Genomic DNA, 19,037 nt, shown 5'->3' with positions numbered 1-19,037 from the left:
CTCCTTCTCTCGCGCCCTCATATTCATAAAGTTGCTTCTCTGTGCAAAAAACAGGCCAAATGAAAGGACACAGAGAGAGACGGGTAAAAGAGAGACACTGCAGTAATCTTAAAAAATGTCTGGCCAATAATAATCATAGCAGAATATTCAAATATTCAATATGTGATGTCACATAAAACTAACAGGTTCTATGCTAAGCTAATATTAGCCATTAAAGATAAAGCCCTTTGTCTGTCAGATGATGTGTCAGGAAGGATGTTGTTCCCGATGGGAGAATACCATGCAGACCACTGGGCAAGAAGATCGAAAGAGGTCCTCAATGCACCTTTCCTGATCCAGTGCTAACCCAGTGTACATGATGAGGTGAGGTGATACACTCACCAGTGTGGAGCGCTTCGGGCCCTGCCAGCAGGCTTCTCCTTCATCATATTTCATCTGCCTATACGGAGAGTCAGGAGGTCCAAGCCATCCACTCCACTTCCTGTACAAAACACACACACACAAGATAACATTACACAGTATTCCCGTGTTGCCTGTAGATTTATTATTCCAGACTGTAGTCCAGTAGTCTGTCTCTCTGCATACTTTGTTAGCCTCCATTCACCCTCTCCTCATAGTCAGGACTCCCACAGGACCACCATAGAGCAGGTATTATTTGGGTGGTGGGTCATTCTCAGCCCTGCAGTGACACTGACGTGGTGGTGTGTTAGCATGTGCTGTGCTGGAGTGTCCATTTACAATCCACTCAATTAGACACTCATACTTAGTTGGTCCACCTTGTAGATGTAAAGTTAGAGACAGAGACTCATCTGTTGCTACATAGGTAGTGTTGGTCATCCCCCAGCCCTTCTACTAACTACTAGTGCCACTGACAGTGCTGGGAATGACCCACCACCCAAATAATACCTTCTCTGTGGTGGTCCTGTGGGGTCCTAACCATTGAGGAACAGAGTGAACGGAGTCCAACAATGAATACAGAGAAACAGATGGACTACAGTCTAAAATTACACAAATACAGAGTGCTCCCATATGGTCAGTGGAGCTGATATAATGGACCAAGTTCATTCCAAACCAGGGATGGTCATAATGTTCTGATATGACTGTATATATACACACAAAAGTGTGAGGTTTGCTCTCAGAATTTGCTGGTGTTTAAAACAATCCATTCTTGCCTCTACCAGTGAAATGTTCCTTGTACCACTGGCTGCAACACAAGCCCAAAGCATTACTGTCCTGCCCATGTGCTTAACAGTTGGAGAGGTGTTCTTTTCCTGAAGTTCTGAGTAACTCATGAAATATCCAGTAATACTACCAGCAGTAGGATTTTTTTTCTCTCTAGAAACTGTTTTGGTCTTAAGCTATACAACATAACATTTTATTGATTGGCTACACGCCAAATAACCTATAGCTTATATAATATTTTTTTAAGATTTTTTTATCTATACAGAAGTTCCTAAGAGTGACATTTAAGGACACTTTATGAACTACCAAAGTTTCTAAGAAAGTTTTTGTGAATCCAGAACCTGGTCCCTATAAAGAGCTAAATACACACACACACACACACACACACACACACACACACACTAAGCGAACTCATTATACTCACTCAACCATGACCTCCAAATCTGCCCCCAATGGAAGGCTCATACACACACACACACTTTCTATATTTGACAAGCTGTGGCTTTAACAATGGATTTAACAATGACAATAAACAGCTTAACCACTGCGACTGTGTTCTGCCCTTGACTCTCATTTCTAGGACAAAACACCGAAGAATAGTATTAGCGTAAGCGTAAGGTCGCCATTTCCAGTCTTTCTGTCCAGCGTGACGCCTTCTGCTAACATTAGCACGGCCTTCTGCTAAGGTTTAAGGTTAAGTCTTACAGCAGGCTTGGTGAGAGGATGCGCATGGTTCACGTACCCACAAACCACTGAAGCAACACATTAGCAAAGGCTGAGCGCAGGGGGGTGTTAAAGGTTTTGCAACAGCCGAGTTAATTTGATCCATCTGAGTGGGGCAACAACAAGCGGCGGTTCGTCCTGCGATTGCCTGTTAGCGCTGGGTGTTAGCGCTCCTCTGCCACCGCAGGGTGAAAATATTAATTATCGTTTGTCTGAGTTAATTTTGTCAGAGGGGCCGCAGAACCACTGAACTCGATCCCAGACGAAGCATTTCCTCTCGCTGGAGCCGGCTAATTAAATCTCTCCACAGCAGAGAGTTGGAAAAGTAAGTAAAAATGTGTGCAAGTGACGGAGGGAAAAAAAAAAGGCAGCAGGGGACGGACTCTGCGGGGAAGCTTTATAGAACACTTCATTTTTACCTCTTGATAATAATCGAGAAAACCAACATGCTGCCTGACTGACGTACGTTCAAGTGATACAATACTGGATTAATGCCAATATTTTTAGAACTGTAATCTGCCTGTACATAATGAGGAGGTGTGTATTCGATAAAGTCTACGCGGTTTGCTCGCTTAAGCGGGTAACAGTGTGTCATACAGTGTCAGGAACCGTACAAGCAAATGCATTAAATATTGCCAATGGTCCCATTGCCATTCGTTCTATAAAAATCAGGCCAAAATCGCCCACTATTTTGTCGAATCTGCAACCAGAGCCTGTGCCCATTCGGCAGACCCGCCCCTTTCTCCCAGACCAAGCGTCCCAGACTGCCTTCACTGAGTTTACAGTGCAGTCTAAAGGACCCGAAGCATTCTGCTGACCAGGCCATACCTGTGTTAATCTCAGTTTGAAAAAAACAAACATTCCTGTAGCTTGAGTTTAAGGTATGTAACCGAAGAAGACACCAAACATATCCTGGCTATGGCCATATGGTCATTTTTTAAAAAAAAATTTATGATATCATTCATTTTTTGGCATAATATTTTTTATTGGTTAAAATAGTCTCTAAGAATTTTAACTAACTCTCTCTCTCTCTCTCTATGGTGATTGCTCTTCATGCTTTATTTCAGTCATGTGAACAGGTCAAATGGAGGTGAATCACCCACCAGGGTGGAAAGAGCGACCACCCATTCGCAGCCTTCATCCTTTCCGTTCTCTGTCTCTCTGCCTGATTAGCCTTTATCCTTCCATCCCTCGTTTCTTGCGTCAGAGAAAGAGATTGCTGTCTGTCACCACCCCCCCCCTCCAAAGTGACTCAGGCCTCAGAGCGCTATTCATTCTCAACTGGTGAGAACAGAAATCAGTATAAAATATAAATAAACAAATATAGTAATAAATATTTGATATATGAAAACTTTCACAAACCTAAGGGTGACTCAGACAGAGAACATTGCCAATTGTTGTTTTATTCAATAATAATTTATGCAGTCTATACTGTTCAAATGATCTTGTGGACTTTTTAATGGTTGTTATTACAAGCAATAATAAACAAGTAAAAATATGTGAAACAATTGTTAAGCAGTGATTTTAAACTTCACATTTACATTTATGGCATTTGACACTTGTATCCAGAGGTGAGTGCAGAGTTATGAGTCTTGCTCATGGACTTTTATTGGTATAGTGCAGTGGGTTTGTCCGGCTGGGGAATTGAACCCTAGTCTGCCACAAGGAGACAGTGCTCTAACCCACTACACTACAACAACCAGCATTACAGTAGTAATGATAAACTTTCAGGAAGTTTCCATTGGTGTTTTTTAAGCTGTGAACAAGGATATAAAACTTCTAAAAGCTGTGTATTTTAAATCCTCATTGTAACACTAAAATGGCCAACATGTTCACTACGATCATTTAGATTTTGTAAGATGTAAAAGCTTTGATAAAATAAGTCCTCCATGTCAAGCGATTTCTGAACTGTACTGTATAAGTACATATTGTTGTCGAACACTGTTATGAGAATATTATTACAAAGAAAAAAAAGAATTTCTACTTAAAAAAGCCAATGGCGGTCATTTGGACCCTTTACATTATTGAGGGATTTGACGCTATTCCAGTGCGTCAGTATTAGATATCGTCTCCACTATTTTCTGTACTAGAAATATAAAGATAAAGAAAGGATTTGAGGCACAAAGGCGATGCAAATATAGAGCCAATCAGCAGATCCCTATGTCATTATGCCCTTCCAAAGATCGTTACTGTGGCCCTAAGTATGGTATGTTAACTTTGCTGAGAAAATCAGGCTCAGCCCGGTTTGTAAGCATCTCAAGCTGAACCGTGTCTGTGCGGAAAAGCCACCGGAACGGTTACCATCTGTGCTCAGAATCATTCGACCCTGCAGTGAGAAAAAAAAACTCAGAATCAGACAACCGATACCAATGACAAGATTTCGTAATTAGAAAGAATTAGCCAACAACTCTTAATGTACCTTTATGCAAATCATATGAAAACGAGGAGACTGGCCCTCTGCTGTCCCAGACAAGAGCAACACCCGATCACAAGCAAAAGAAAGCAGTGCCAAGTGAACACACACACTGCAGGTACAAAACTCGAGCTACTGGTGACAGATGACCCACTACGGTGTGTGTAAACTGTATACTGAAGGTCAGAATTACACAAGCTGACTATGAGGACCCTGGTCGCAGGTCATTTGCCATTTTGTCATTTTAACAGTAAATAAATAAATGACGTGCATTTATTTGTCTATTTTATTGTGTTCTTCTATAAATCCTCATTCCAAAAATTCAGCCGTCCAAATGACCACTACTATAGCCATTCTACAGCAGCAGTGTTGGAATCCTGGCCTCTGTCATGGTGGTCTGATCTGAATATGGATGTTAAACTTATGAACTGTGGTTCCTCGCTGTGCCACACGGGCTAAGCTACGTATTTCTGTATGATGTGGGCCTGTGTGTGTATATGTGTGTGTGTGTGTGTGTGTGTGTGTGTGTGTGTGTGTGTGTGTGGATAGTATATGCCTTAGTGCTAACACAGTGAGAGGGGTGTGTGTGTGTATGTAGGACTCAGCAGGGCATGCTGGTTTAATGCCTGATTTTAATGCGTGTTTTAATGTATGCTGTAACGGCTGATTGATGGAGGGAGCAGCTCCTCCAATTAGCATTCCCCTCACTCAGCTCCGCAACTACATCTTAAAAGCAAACTCATTTGCTACAACAGCCGTTTTCCAGCACAGAGAGAGGGAGGAAAAACACGAGGAGAACGGCTAAAAAGAACATCCGGAAAAAAAAAAAATTAATTACTCTGGAGTATGCAAATAGATTTTCATTTGGAGAAGAAATGAAGATGGGCCCTTCTGAATGTGAAATGCAGCACTAAGTCCTGGCAGAACGATAAGAAGGAGGATTTTTTTTCTGTTATTATGAGCTGGAAGTTTTACATATTTTCCATTTGCTAATTAAAAGAAGGATTTAGCTTTTCCCCAAGTCTGTTCGACTTTTTAATGGATGAACCCTCAGCTTATCTACAATCTGCAGGTCAGTCGCTGATGAGACTCAACCCATCGCTCGCCCATTCGCTGTCAATCACCTTAAGCGAAGCCAAAACATTTCTACGAATGAAATTAGCATTTTGAACCGTGCCTAAAATACGCACATTGTTTAATTGATGTTAAAATCTAATCCTTATTAGAACTAATTAGCTTTCTAAAAAGCTGATTAGCGTTGTGTTATTATGATAATGGTTTTAGCTGATTTAAGCTCATCTGTTTTTTTTTTCCCCTTTAAAGTATGTGCTGGCCAGAAGCTCCATCACGGGCCTAATCCTGACGCCTTGGACGATAATTCCAGAATAATCCGGTGCTAATCTCAGACCGCTGCCTCAGCTGAATCAGCCCCGAACACCAGGCGCATCAGCCTGACAGCACGAAAAAGACATTATCATTTAGACGAGTCCCGCAGGACGCACAAACTCTGCAGCGGTGCTGAGGAGAGACTAAATTTAAAACATGAATGAGAGAGAGAGAGAGAGAGAGAGAGAGAGAGAGAGAGAGAGAGAGAGAGAGAGAGAGAGAGAGAGAGGGAAAGAGAGAGATAGACAGACAGAGTGAGAGAAGAAGGGAGAGAGAGAGAATCTCTCAATTTTGATCTTCAGGGAACACTAGAACAAACTTTAGCTGATAAACTCTAGGTTGTCCAGGCCCTCATGAATTATCACACACTTTACTGAAAGACACTTTCAGACACTTTCACTCTTAACTGGGAAAAGTTTACTCATTTATTATATCAGGGAGATATTATTAGAAGACTTTAGCATTAGAATGAATTCCATGAGCCGTGAAAAAATCCCAGTGCATGTTTAATTTCACATAAACATGCTTGATAAACTGCAGAAGAAAAAGATATTGCTTTACTGGCGAGTTATAAGAATTGCTCTTCATTTGTAGCAGTTTTCACAGGTCTTTATGACTAAACAACAAGTCATTAAAAAAGTATGTTATTTGGTTATTAAAATGACTACTGATATATCCACACTGTTAAACTAATAGTAATTGAATATTCAAACAAGAACTATATTAACATAAGAACAGAGCATTTGATTATAGCATGCTGCAAGCATAAAGGCTGATGTAGTAATATTATTTACTAATTTTGTTTTAGGTTGATTTTCTGATTTGTAATGGCATTTTATGTTGATTTAGTGACTTATGTTTGTGTTATAAGTTGATTTAGTGATTTTTTATTGTGTTTTAAGATGATTTACATAATTTATGTTTTGTGTTTTAGGCTGATTTACCGATGTGTATTTGCAATTTATGTTGATTAACTGATTTATTTTTGTGTTATAAGCTGATTTGGTGAGTTATTTTGTGTTTTATGAAGATTTCCAGCATTTATTTTTGTGTTATAGGATGATTTACTGATTTATATTTGTATTTTATGTTGATTGACTGTTCTATTTTTAAATTAGTTATTAATGTTTACATTTGTACTTTTTCATTTTAGGTGTTTTAAGCCAATTTAATGATATACTGTTGTGTTTTAGGTGTGTAGGTTAATACACTACCAGCTGATCTACAGAATGATGAGTCACAAATTCACACTGTATAAATGTATCGCATTTGATTTCCATATGTACCATAAACAGCTCTGCTTAGCTGTGCCTATATTAAAATCACAGGATAAAATATTTACCCTGTGTGTATTTATTAATTTAATTTCATAAGTTCCAAACATGTGCCTTATTCAAATTCCAGATAAAAATACCAACACTAAGGTCAGTTCAGATAACCTTGTACATTTACATTACCTCCTACCTTGGGTATGTGTGTGTATGTGTGACACAATTTCTTCTCACTAATCTCAGTATTTTCCTCAGGAGATGTAGGTGTCAGTCATTTCAGGCATAAATGGAAAGGTCTGAGGTAATAAGGTCATACTGTACACCACAATCTTCCACATCCACCCACTGCAGGCAAGTTCACCCACAGGGCATGATATTATGTTATAGTGCTAACACAGATCCACCCCCCATTCACCCATCTGTTACTAATGCATTACATTAGTCATTTTAATATTTACTCTACACACTTCACCTCCCAGTTATTCTCCAAAAAGAAATGTTTATTTAGTGGATCTGTGCTTGTCCTTTTTAATGTTGGTTGAATAATATTCACTAGTTTATAATTGCATTATGGAATTATAAATCCATCCCAATTATATATCCTGGTTATTAGACTTGTTGCATGAACAAAGAGATAACCAGTGAAGGCATTAAAAAGAAATGATATTTGACGTCTATTATTTATGATTGGTTTAATTCTGCACCAATTTCATTTCACAGGATCCTTGTTAAATGTACCCAGTTTTTGCAGTGCCAGCAAAATAATGCCAGGCCTTCATATATCAAAAACATATTCTGTGGTCTATGGCTCCATGTGTAGCATCTCATTTGACATACTTCTACCTCCTACATATTAAACTAATTTATGTACAGTGTAGTTAAGTAAGATTGTGTTACAAAACATACACTTTCACTATAGTTTAGTTTCTGCTCTTTTAATTGAGTTATATTGTGATACAGTACTCATGCTTTCACTGTAGTACAGTGTCTGCTCTTTTAATTGAGTTATATTGTGATACAGTACTCATGCTTTCACTATAGTACAGTTTCTGCTCTTTTAATTGAGTTAGATTGTGATACAGTACTCATACTTTCACTATAGTACAGTTTCTGCTCTTTTAATTGAGTTAGATTGTGATACAGTACTCATACGTTCACTATAGTACACTTTCTGCTCTTTTAATTGAGTTAGATTGTGATACAGTACTCATACATTCACTATAGTACAGTGTCTGCTCTTTTAATTGAGTTAGATTGTGATACAGTACTCATACTTTCACTATAGTACACTTTCTGGTCTTTTAATTGAGTTAGATTGTGATACAGTACTCATACATTCACTATAGTACAGTGTCTGCTCTTTTATTTGAGTTAGATTGTAATACAGTGCTCATACTTTCACTATAATACACTTCCTGGTCTTTTAATTGAGTTATATTGTGATACAGTACTCATACTTTCACTGTAGTACAGTGTCTGCTCTTTTAATTGAGTTAGATGTGTTACAGTTCTCATACTTTTACTATAGTACAGTTTCTGCTCTTTTAATTGAGTTATATTGTGATACAGTGCTCATACTTTTACTATAGTACAGTGTCTGCTCTTTTAATTGAGTTAGATTGTGATACAGTACTCATGTTAGATTGTGACAGTACTCATACTTTCACTATAGTACAGCGTCTGCTCTTTTAATTGAGTTATATTGTGATACAGTACTCATTCGTTCACTATAGTACACTTTCTGCTCTTTTAATTGAGTTAGATTGTGATACAGTACTCATACGTTCACTATAGTACACTTTCTGCTCTTTTAATTGAGTTAGATTGTGATACAGTACTCATACATTCACTATAGTACAGTGTCTGCTCTTTTAATTGAGTTAGATTGTGATACAGTACTCATACTTTCACTATAGTACACTTTCTGGTCTTTTAATTGAGTTAGATTGTGATACAGTACTCATACATTCACTATAGTACAGTGTCTGCTCTTTTAATTGAGTTAGATTGTGATACAGTACTCATACTTTCACTATAGTACAATTTGCTCTTTTAATTGAGTTAGATGTGTTACAGTTCTCATACTTTTACTATAGTACAGTTTCTGCTCTTTTAATTGAGTTATATTGTGATACAGTACTCATACCTTCACTATAGTACAGTGTCTGCTCTTTTATTTGAGTTAGATTGTAATACAGTACTCATACTTTCACTATAGTACACTTACTCCTCTTTTAATTGAGTTAGATTGTGATATTGTACTCATACTTTTACTATAGTACAGTTTCTGCTCTTTTAATTGAGTTAGAATGGCCTACAGATAGATAGCTGAACCTACCTAAAGGTAGTTTAAATGTGAAAATTAAAAAAAAAACATTCCAGACATTTTTGACAACCATAATCCTGCCTGTCACCACCTTGTTCACCTCGTCCAAATATTTATTTCTCTCACTTGGTGCTCTCTTAAGCTCAAAATGCATCAATATGTCTCTTGTTTACACACATTTTCTTTTCTTTTTTGAAATTACAACCAGCTGCATGAAGCTCGCCAGCAAATGGAAGTTTGATCAACAGAGGAAACCCCATTATGTGGAAATATCAAAGTCAGTACACTTGATTGGCACTTTATTTGGGTTAGATCTCTTGCTTTGATCACTTATGCATAGCTAATCCCCCTGACAACAATGTCATATGAGACTCTCTGTGGTCATGTAGTGGTCGTCTAATTGGTTGTCAGACAGCTCCTAATGCTCTGTTCAAAGTTACCTCAAAAAAGCGTTCCTGTGTGGATTGTAAAGACTGATGAGACTGTAATATTGCTGGATGTTGGACACACTAGGTTCTTGTCAGCATTTAGTTCCTTTGATACTAAATAAGACGCCACCACTTTTGCTCTTTCAATACTGATTCTGATATTGTAATCTTGAAAATCAGCCAATAGCTATATGATATTTGCTCCTTAAAACCAGCCACACTAAAAAGGGAGAAGGTTGCTTAAGACGAGCATCTAGGAGGCTGTTTACACTGCACATCAACACTGCAATCATGTGTTTCTGGTTTTCGAATCACATTTAATTTCACTTGGACATGTGACAAGCTGGGCTTGAATGCACCCAGGATTCCCTCTGTTTCTATTATGATCATATCACTTTGACCACATTCAGTCAAATTCAGTCAATGTGATGAAAGACGAATCTAGTTCTCATTCGACTGAAGGGCAAATGGAATGCATAAGTACGCAAGCGCCGCGCTTTCCACTAATTACTCTGAAAGGCCGGTGTTGTACATGAAAGAATGACAGGTATTCTGTATCAGTGAAACCACATACTTCTCTTTCCCACCAGTCTTCACAATTCTCATGTTCAAACAGTCCTCTTGAAAGTAGTGCCAGTGACCACTGCTGAAATTTGCAGCAGCTACAACACAAATCCTTAGTTGCTTGGTTTAAACAGCAACAACTACCAATATGTGACAGCGTATGATACACTGCTGTATGATGAGAATCCCTGTTTACAGTTTATGATGTGCTTTTAATCCATCATTTTAATAATCATTTTCCATCAACACACAGGCATATAATTTTCTATCACACACAGGCATTCGTAACCAAACACAATAATACTGGGTTTGATAGAGAAGGATAGTGTTTGGTGGGAATTATTGGGTTTGATAGAGAATAAATTTAATTCCTTACCAAACAATGTCATTCTCCACCGGACTCCATCATTCTCCACCAAACACCATTATTCTCCACCATAAATATAATTCCTTACCAAATATTCTTGTCATTCTCCACTGGTAATACTCTAGGACCATCATTCTTTACCAAACACCATCATTTTCCACCAAAACCATCATTCTCTTTAAAACCACAATAATTTCCACTAAACACCATCATTCTCTATTAAACCACAATAATTCTCCATCAAGCACCATAATTCTCTATCAAACCCAGCAGTTCTCCACCAAAACCATAATTCTCTATCAAACTCAATAAATCCCACTAAACACCATCATACCTCTATCAAACCCAATAATTCCCACTAAACACCATCATTCTCTATTAAACCACAACATTCCTCCATCAAACACCATCATTCTCCATCAAACCACAATAATTCTCCACCAAACACCATCATTCTCTATCAAACCCAGTAGTTCTCCACCAAACACCATCATTCTCTATCAAACCCAGTAGTTCTCCACCAAACACCATCATTCTCTATCAAACCCAATAATTTTCCATCAAACACCATCATTCTTAATCAAACCCAATAATTTTTCCACCAAACACCATCATTCTCCATCAAACCACAATAATCCTCCATCAAACACCATCATTCTCTATCAAACCACAATAATCCTCCATTAAACACCATCATTCTCCATCAAACCACAATAATCCTCCATCAAACACCATCATTCTCTATCAAACCCAATAATTTTCCACCAAACACCATCATTCTCCATCAAACCACAATAATTCACCACCAAACACCATCATTCTCTATCAAACCCAGTTGTTCTTCACCAAACACCATCATTCTTTATCAAACCCAATAATCCTCCACCAAACACCATAATTCTCCATCAAACCACAATAATCCTCCATCAAACACCATCATTCTCCATCAAACCCAATAATCCTCCACCAAACACCATCATCCTCCACCAAACACCACTAAACACCATCAATCTCCATCAACAAAAATAATTCTCCACCAAACACCATCAGTCTCCACCAAACATTGTCATTATCTGCCAAACACCAAAATTTCCCTTCAAAACCATCACTCTCCATCAAACCCCATCATTCTCCATTTAACCATCATTCTCTGGGGACATATTTAAGTAAATAGTGTTGATGGAATCAGGCCACAGTGAATCTATATACAATCCTGACATCCGAAATATGTCAAATGTGATGTAGGCAATCATGTTCAAACTACTCAATCCGTCTACAACCCCACAGCCAACATCTTCACATCACACAGTGAGTGTGTGCTGTTTCAGGATAGATCTGTTAGAGGATCAGATCAGATCAAACCACATTCCTTTCTCTCTCTGATATCTCATTCAGCATTTTCTGCTGATACTGGCTTCATTCTGATATTCATCTTACAGATCTAATATCCTTGCCATCGCAAACAAAAAGTCATTAGAATTCAAGACTTAAACTCTCTGAAACTAAAAACGAAGGGAGCCACAGATCCCTAACGTGGGCTCTGAAAATCTGAAGACCAATCTTCATCCTCATTTCCTGAGAATGCTTAACTCATACTATATCCAAAAATGCCTTTACATCTACAGATAATGAAAGCAAGGACAGTCCAGTAATGGTGATCCAGCTGCTAACTGGCCCCTAACTGGCAAATGCTGGCATTTTCGGACCTGCTATTTTTAGTATTATACAGCAGTGAGATATCAGAGGTCCATGAAGCACTTAATGCTAATTAATGTCTGTTGGAGGGAGGAGGTAGACCAGACTGCCTTAGCGGTCGCCATACCAACGACACACGAAGCGTGCATGGTTCACAGAGTCACATAACCCTTATTCACACGTTTGCCACGGCCTCGTGTTTGGGTCCTGCCCCTCAGTAATGGTAGCGACTGAGCGAAATTGCAGGGTGGGCTAACCTGCTAAAGCAAATGTTCCACATCATGCGGTTCTGCTGGCATAAAAATAATTCTCTCGCCTCTCACCACCTCAACACAGGGCACAAAATCCATCATATAAGAGTGTGTGTATGAGTGTATGTAAAGGTAAGAGGGCCTCCTCTGATGGCACTTCAGCTAGAATGCCCTTGACAATGTGAAAACGAGCCCATTAAGCAGAAACACTTAAACGTGCAATTATGCACTTACTCCCTAAGATCCGTCCACCACCACCCCCCCTCAGCGCGGCGAGAGAGAGAAACAGGGATGAATTAAAGGGGGGAAGCTTTTCAAAGTCCTATCAAAACAATTACGGACGTGATTGCCTTTGATATGAATACATGAAAGGTGTTGTTTCCAAGCCATTCGTGAGGCCTTTTTTAAGCCTGCCTAATGGTAGTGACCACAGAGGCAGGATTAGGAGCAGTTACAGAGCTCTGCTGAGTGCTGACTCTGTACACAAGCCTCTGAATGAGAATCTGACTCTCTTTACTACAAACAAGGACAGACCCAGAACGTCTCTACAATGTCCTCCTCAACTACACTCTCCTTAACTCCTAAGATTTCAGTCTACCCACATCACAAGATCACAAAATAACTGATGCTTCGCGTAGAATGATAATGTTTAATAAGAAAGATGGTGTGATGGAGAATGATGGTGTTTGATACAGAATGATGGTGTTTGAAGGAGACTGACAGTAAAGAATGCTGGAGTTTAATAGAGAAAGATAGATATTTGGTGTTTGACAGAGAAAGAAGGTGTTTCATAAAGAAAGGTGGTGTTTGATAGAGAAAGATTGTGTTTGATAGAAAAAGGTGGTGTTTGGTGCAGAATGATGATGTTTGGTGGAGAATGATAGTGTTTGGTGGAGAATGCTTGTGTTTGCTAAGAAAGGTGGTGTTTGTTGGAGAATGATGGTGTTTGATAGAGAAAGATCGTGTTTGGTAAATAAGTATGGTGTTTGGTGGAAGGTGATGGTGTTTGCTGAGAAAGGTGGTGATTGGTGGAGAAAGGTGGTGTTTGATAGGGAAAGATTATGTGTGATAGAGAAAGGTGGTGTTTGGTGGCTAATGGTGGTGTTTGATAGGGGAAGATGATGTCTGATAGAGAAAGGTGGTGTTTGGTGTAGAATGATAGTCTTTGTTAAAGAATGTTGAAAAGAATGATGGTGTTTGGTGGAAAATGATGGTGTTTGCTAAGAAAGATGGTGTGCGATGGGAAATGAAAGTGTTTGATACAGAATGATGGTGTTTGGTGGAGAACTATAGGGTTTGGTTGAGAAAGGTGGTGTTTGGTGGATAATGATGGTGTTTGGTGGATAATGATGGTGTTTGATAGAGAAAGGTGATGTTTTGTGGATAATGATGGTGTTTGGTGGAGAATGGTAGTGTTTGGTGGAGAAAGGTGGTGTCTGGTGGAGAAAGATAGTCTTTGTTAAAGACTGTTTGGTAAAGAATGAGAGTTTTTGACAGAGAATGACAGAGTTTGGTGGAAAATGTTTGGTAAAGAAAGGTGGTGTTTGATGGAAATGTTTGCTGTTTAACAGAGAATGTTAGAGACCAGTGGTGTTTGTTGGAGAATGATGGATGTGGCTCACCATGTATGGAAGCACTCACCCTGTTACCACAGATTTGAATTTTAATATTTAATAACTACACAGTTATTTTAATCATTTGTCCATCATGAAAAACTAATTCCCTGCTTCTGTCTGAGGTGAATGACCCCGGAGTGAAAATCACAGCAGTGCTGGACATCTCAGCAGCGCTGTGTGTGAGGAAGGAGGCAGGTTTATACACAAACCCTGAGTCCACTCTTATACACGTGGGAATAAGTGTCAGAATGTGTCCAGCTTCAAGCCTGAGTCTTTCAGTGTCACTCTCACTGTTCCAGCCTCTCACTCACTCTGCTGCTGTCTGATTCCCACTGGCTTTAAGGGTAAGCGTACAGTACAGTCCACTCAGTCCACTCCTGGCCGCTTCATTTTTTAGTGCATCGCAGTGCAACTCTGTGACATTCTGAAGATGCGTAGAGCACACGTTTTTATCATAGTGGACTTCATTTAATTTAATAGCCATACTGAATATTTCATTTAATATTACTGTTTACTCTAACTGCTATAACATTTACTACACTTAATCTTTTTACCTCCATAAATATGTACTATATTCAGTTTAGTATGTACCTTAGTATGATCACTTTTCCTATACTATATATCACTATATTACATTTTCACTATGCTGATTTTTTTTACCAGTCTTTGCTTTACTGAATATTTACCTTGCTAATTTCTTACCATACTAAATATACTATTCTTGCTATTTTTTTACTCTACTGAATATTTGCTATACAAAATTTTGCTATACTGAATATTTACCTCAATCTTTTTTACCATGAATGAAATATTGAATTAAATATTTAATTGTGAAATAATGAAAAAAATTTAATGAATATATTAAATGTTTGCATTACTGAATATTAATCTCCATTTTTACTATACTGAATAGGCTCAATTTTAAAGTTCTGAACATTTACTTCATTTAAATTTTGCTTTACTGAATATTAATCTCCATTTTTTACTATACTGAATAGGCTCAATTTTACAGTTCTGAACATTTACTTCATTTAAATTTTGCTTTACTGAATATTAATCTCCATTTTTTACTATACTGAATAGGCTCAATTTTAAAGTTCTGAACATTTACTTCATTTAAATTTTGCTTCACTGAATATTAATCTCCATTTTCTTACTATACTGAATATGTACTCAATTTTACAGTTCTGAACATTTACTTCATTTAAATTTTGCTTTACTGAATATTAATCTCCATTTTTTACTATACTGCATATGCTCAATTTTACAGTTCTGAACATTTACTTCATTTAAATTTTGCTTTACTGAATATTAATCTCCATTTTTTACTATACTGCATATGCTCAATTTTACAGTTCTGAACATTTACTACATTTAAAGTTTGCTTTACTGAATATTTACCTAATCACATTTTCATTATACAATTTCTAGCTTTCTATATTTTAATCCACATTTTAAAGGGGCAGTGGAGGCTCAGCGGTTAGAGCTCCAGTGATGACAGGGTTGTAGGTTCGCTGTCTGCCACTGCTGGGCCCTTGGGTGTGTGTGTGTTCACAGATGGGTGAAAATATGCAGAGGACACATTTCACTGTACATAGTACAGTGACAAATATGGAAATACATTATTGAACTGCACCAAAGTGAATTAGAAAACTATTATTATTATTTTTATATGCTTAACATAAAGGAAAATGCCTCCACTGCAGTTAAGACATGCTTGCATTTGTAACTGTAGCTAAAAACTGCAGATTTTATTGTAACGGATAATAAGACAGTGAGGTCTATCAGATTACACAGGAAGCGAGTGTGTGACCTATTCATGCAGTTAGCACAATGCTGATTGATGGGGTGAATGTATGCTTCCGTTACTTGTAATGTTACTAGCCCAGTAGCTCCAGTGCAAATCAAAAAAGAGCCGTGCTGGTTCATTCAGCTACAGCTCTGAGAGCTTCCACAGCTCCGGTGTCCTGTCCTCATTATTCAGAGAGTGGCTGTAGGTTTCATCAGCTTCTGCAGTGTGTTTGGGCTGCTTGGCTGCTGCTGCAGTTTTTCCTCAGCTGGCTGCGTTGGGCTATAGTGCGTGTGGTTGCTAGGCTACAGCGCGTCCCCCTCTGCTCTCCGAAAGCCGCTGTGTGACGAGGGGGAACCTCCGATTCTGCATGCAGAGCCCAGCACCAAAACAACAAAGACCCCTCTGACTGACTGGGGAAGGGGGGCCTGATTTAACTGTGAACATTCTCTCGCTCTCATTTATCTCCCCCACCCCTCACACTCGCAGTCACACTCTCTCACACACACAGGGAGGCTCACACCCCTGAGGAAAAACCTCATGTATCATCACTGCTCCAGTCATTTCTGTTCGTCTGTGTGAGTTTTTGTAATCTGTCCCTATTCAGCACTCAGTTCGCTGAGGGATTCAGCAGGAACCCTCAGAGGTCTAGTTTTATTAATACTGTTGTTTTGTGACACACTCCACTGACAGTATTGTGGTATTGTTTGAACACAACTGCATAAAGAATGATAATGTTGCTTACATAATGAAGAGCATTTTCATCCAATTAACAATCTGATTCTGCACCTTGTCAAAAATAGCAAAGCTCCACTGTATCATTTTTACATCGATCTGTAATTATCTGAGTTTATCATTGGGCAGAGGTGGCTCATTGCTTAGAGTGCTGGGTTATTGATCTGGGCATCTTTGATCATTGACCATTCAACTGCCTCTGTTGGGACCTTGAGCAAGGCTTGTAACTCTCTCTGATCCAGGGGTGCTGTGGTATGTTTGACCTTGAGCGCTGACCCCAGATTTTTAAGCTAGGATATACAAAGACAACAATTTCATTGTAGTATAAAAGTATATTGACAATAAAGGTACTTAATACTGAAAAAAGTAAAGATTAATAATGATTAGTCTAATTAAGGCTAATTAATACTGAACTTTATTACTTATCTATTAATTTCTTTGAACTGAATGAAATGTGCTATAAATGAAGTATAATAGTAATAATAATAATAATAATAATAATGTTTCCTTGTTTTCACTGCCACGCCTGACCCAGCATGACCGTTTTAATCAAATGTGTACTCAACATGTTCCTTGATCACTTTCCCTGTATTACATTTTTACCAGTCTTTGCTTCACTGAATATTTACCTTGCTAATTTCTTACCATACCAAACATACTATTCTTGCTATTACATTTCTTACTCCACTAAATATGTACTATACATTTCTATTATACTTTTTATACATCTATACTGAATATGTACTCACTTTAATAATAATAATAATAATAATAATAATAATAATAATAAACCATGATAAAATTATGGTTTCACATTTCAGAAGCAAATCCTCTTCAACTTAAAAAAAAACTGTGGCAGTGTTAATTCTGCATGTTCAAAAACAATTATCTGCTTGCTTAAATAAAATATGATTATACATGTAATAATAATAATAAGAAAATAATAATAATAACAGTAATAATAATAATAGTAATAATAATAATAATAATAATAATATAAAAATAAGAAGTAATCTAATCAAAACCAATTCTCTGCTTGCTTAAATAAACTATGAGTATACATGTAGTAATAATAATAATAAGAAAATAATAATAATAATAATAATAATAATAATAATATAAAAATAAGAAGTCATCTAAAATCCCAGCATGCTTTTTTCACATCGACAGTGAAAACTAAGACACCTAAGGGTTAAAGATGAGAATTCGTCTCACTCTCTATTAATAATACGGCATGTTCGGCCCTGATAGTGAAGTCATCTCTCAGGAAAGGCGAATGAAAGGTGTGTTTTGTGTGTGTGTGTGTGTGTGTGTGTGTGTGTATATGTGTGTGTACTGAGTGAATGGGAGTGAATGACACTCTGAATGGCTTTGTTTGGTAACTGACTTTATCGTTAGTCTTTTATCAGGTGGAGTATTGGTCAGCCGCTTATATGTGTGGATAGGGAAGGAAACACATATACACCACACACACACACACACATGACTGTTAAATCACTATTGGCTGCGACAGATGGCTCAGTATTACTGGGTCACTCTCTCTGACCTTTAACCTTTAGGAGCCAAGTCGTATAATTTGCGTGTGTGTGTGCCTGTGTGTTTTCTTTGCCTTTAAAATACTCTCATCACAGCGGTCACAGCCAATAGAGTTAATGTTCTCATTGACTGAGTCAGAGCTGTGAGGTTTAGCACTGTTCATTTAGTATGGACTTACAGGAGCCAGTCAGTTATTGATAACTGCAAAATGTTAGAGTGCAGAACGATGCTTGGATGATTTTGAAACGACAGAAAGTTGTAGAATATTAGGAATGACGTTCTAATAGCCCTTTTTTTCTAGACTGAAGGTCTAATGACATTCATATCTAGTATGCACTGTACTGCACTGTTCCCCTTGCTGATGTAGCTTATATGAACACTAACCCGTTTGGACTGTACTGCTCTCTGTTAACAGGTTCCTGATCAGTACTGCAGTCTCTTTTCTCTCCACTATGTGCCAAACTGCCCCCTGCTGCTTGCATAACATTAATATCCAGAATGAAGTTCGAATAACATTAATATCCAAAATGAAGTTCTATTAACTTTAATATCCAGAATGAAGTTCTAATAACATTAGTATCCAGAATTAAGTTCTAATAACATTAATATCCAGAATTAAGTTCTAATAGCATTAATATCCAGAATGAAGTTCTAATAACATTGATATGCAGAATGAAAATCTAATAACTTTAGTATCCAGAATGAAGTCCTAATAACATTAATATCCAGAATGAAGTTCTAATAACTTTAGTTTC

At 37.9% G+C, this 19,037-nt stretch overlaps 1 protein-coding gene across 2 annotated transcripts in view; it reads right to left on the bottom strand.

Annotated features, from left to right (window-relative positions):
• LOC140547057 (glucosidase 2 subunit beta-like) overlaps positions 1–19,037 on the bottom strand; it is a 325,295-nt gene that overhangs the window by 132,037 nt on the left and 174,221 nt on the right. For both annotated transcript variants that reach the window (XM_072670576.1, XM_072670575.1), the window contains exon 13: positions 382–481. In XM_072670576.1, coding sequence (XP_072526677.1) covers positions 382–481 — 100 coding nt within the window. The remainder of the gene's footprint in view (positions 1–381; positions 482–19,037) is intronic.

Source organism: Salminus brasiliensis, chromosome 24 (assembly GCF_030463535.1).
Source record: "Salminus brasiliensis chromosome 24, fSalBra1.hap2, whole genome shotgun sequence".
Lineage (NCBI taxonomy): Eukaryota > Metazoa > Chordata > Actinopteri > Characiformes > Bryconidae > Salminus > Salminus brasiliensis.
This window is presented reverse-complemented; position numbering and strand designations above follow the sequence as displayed.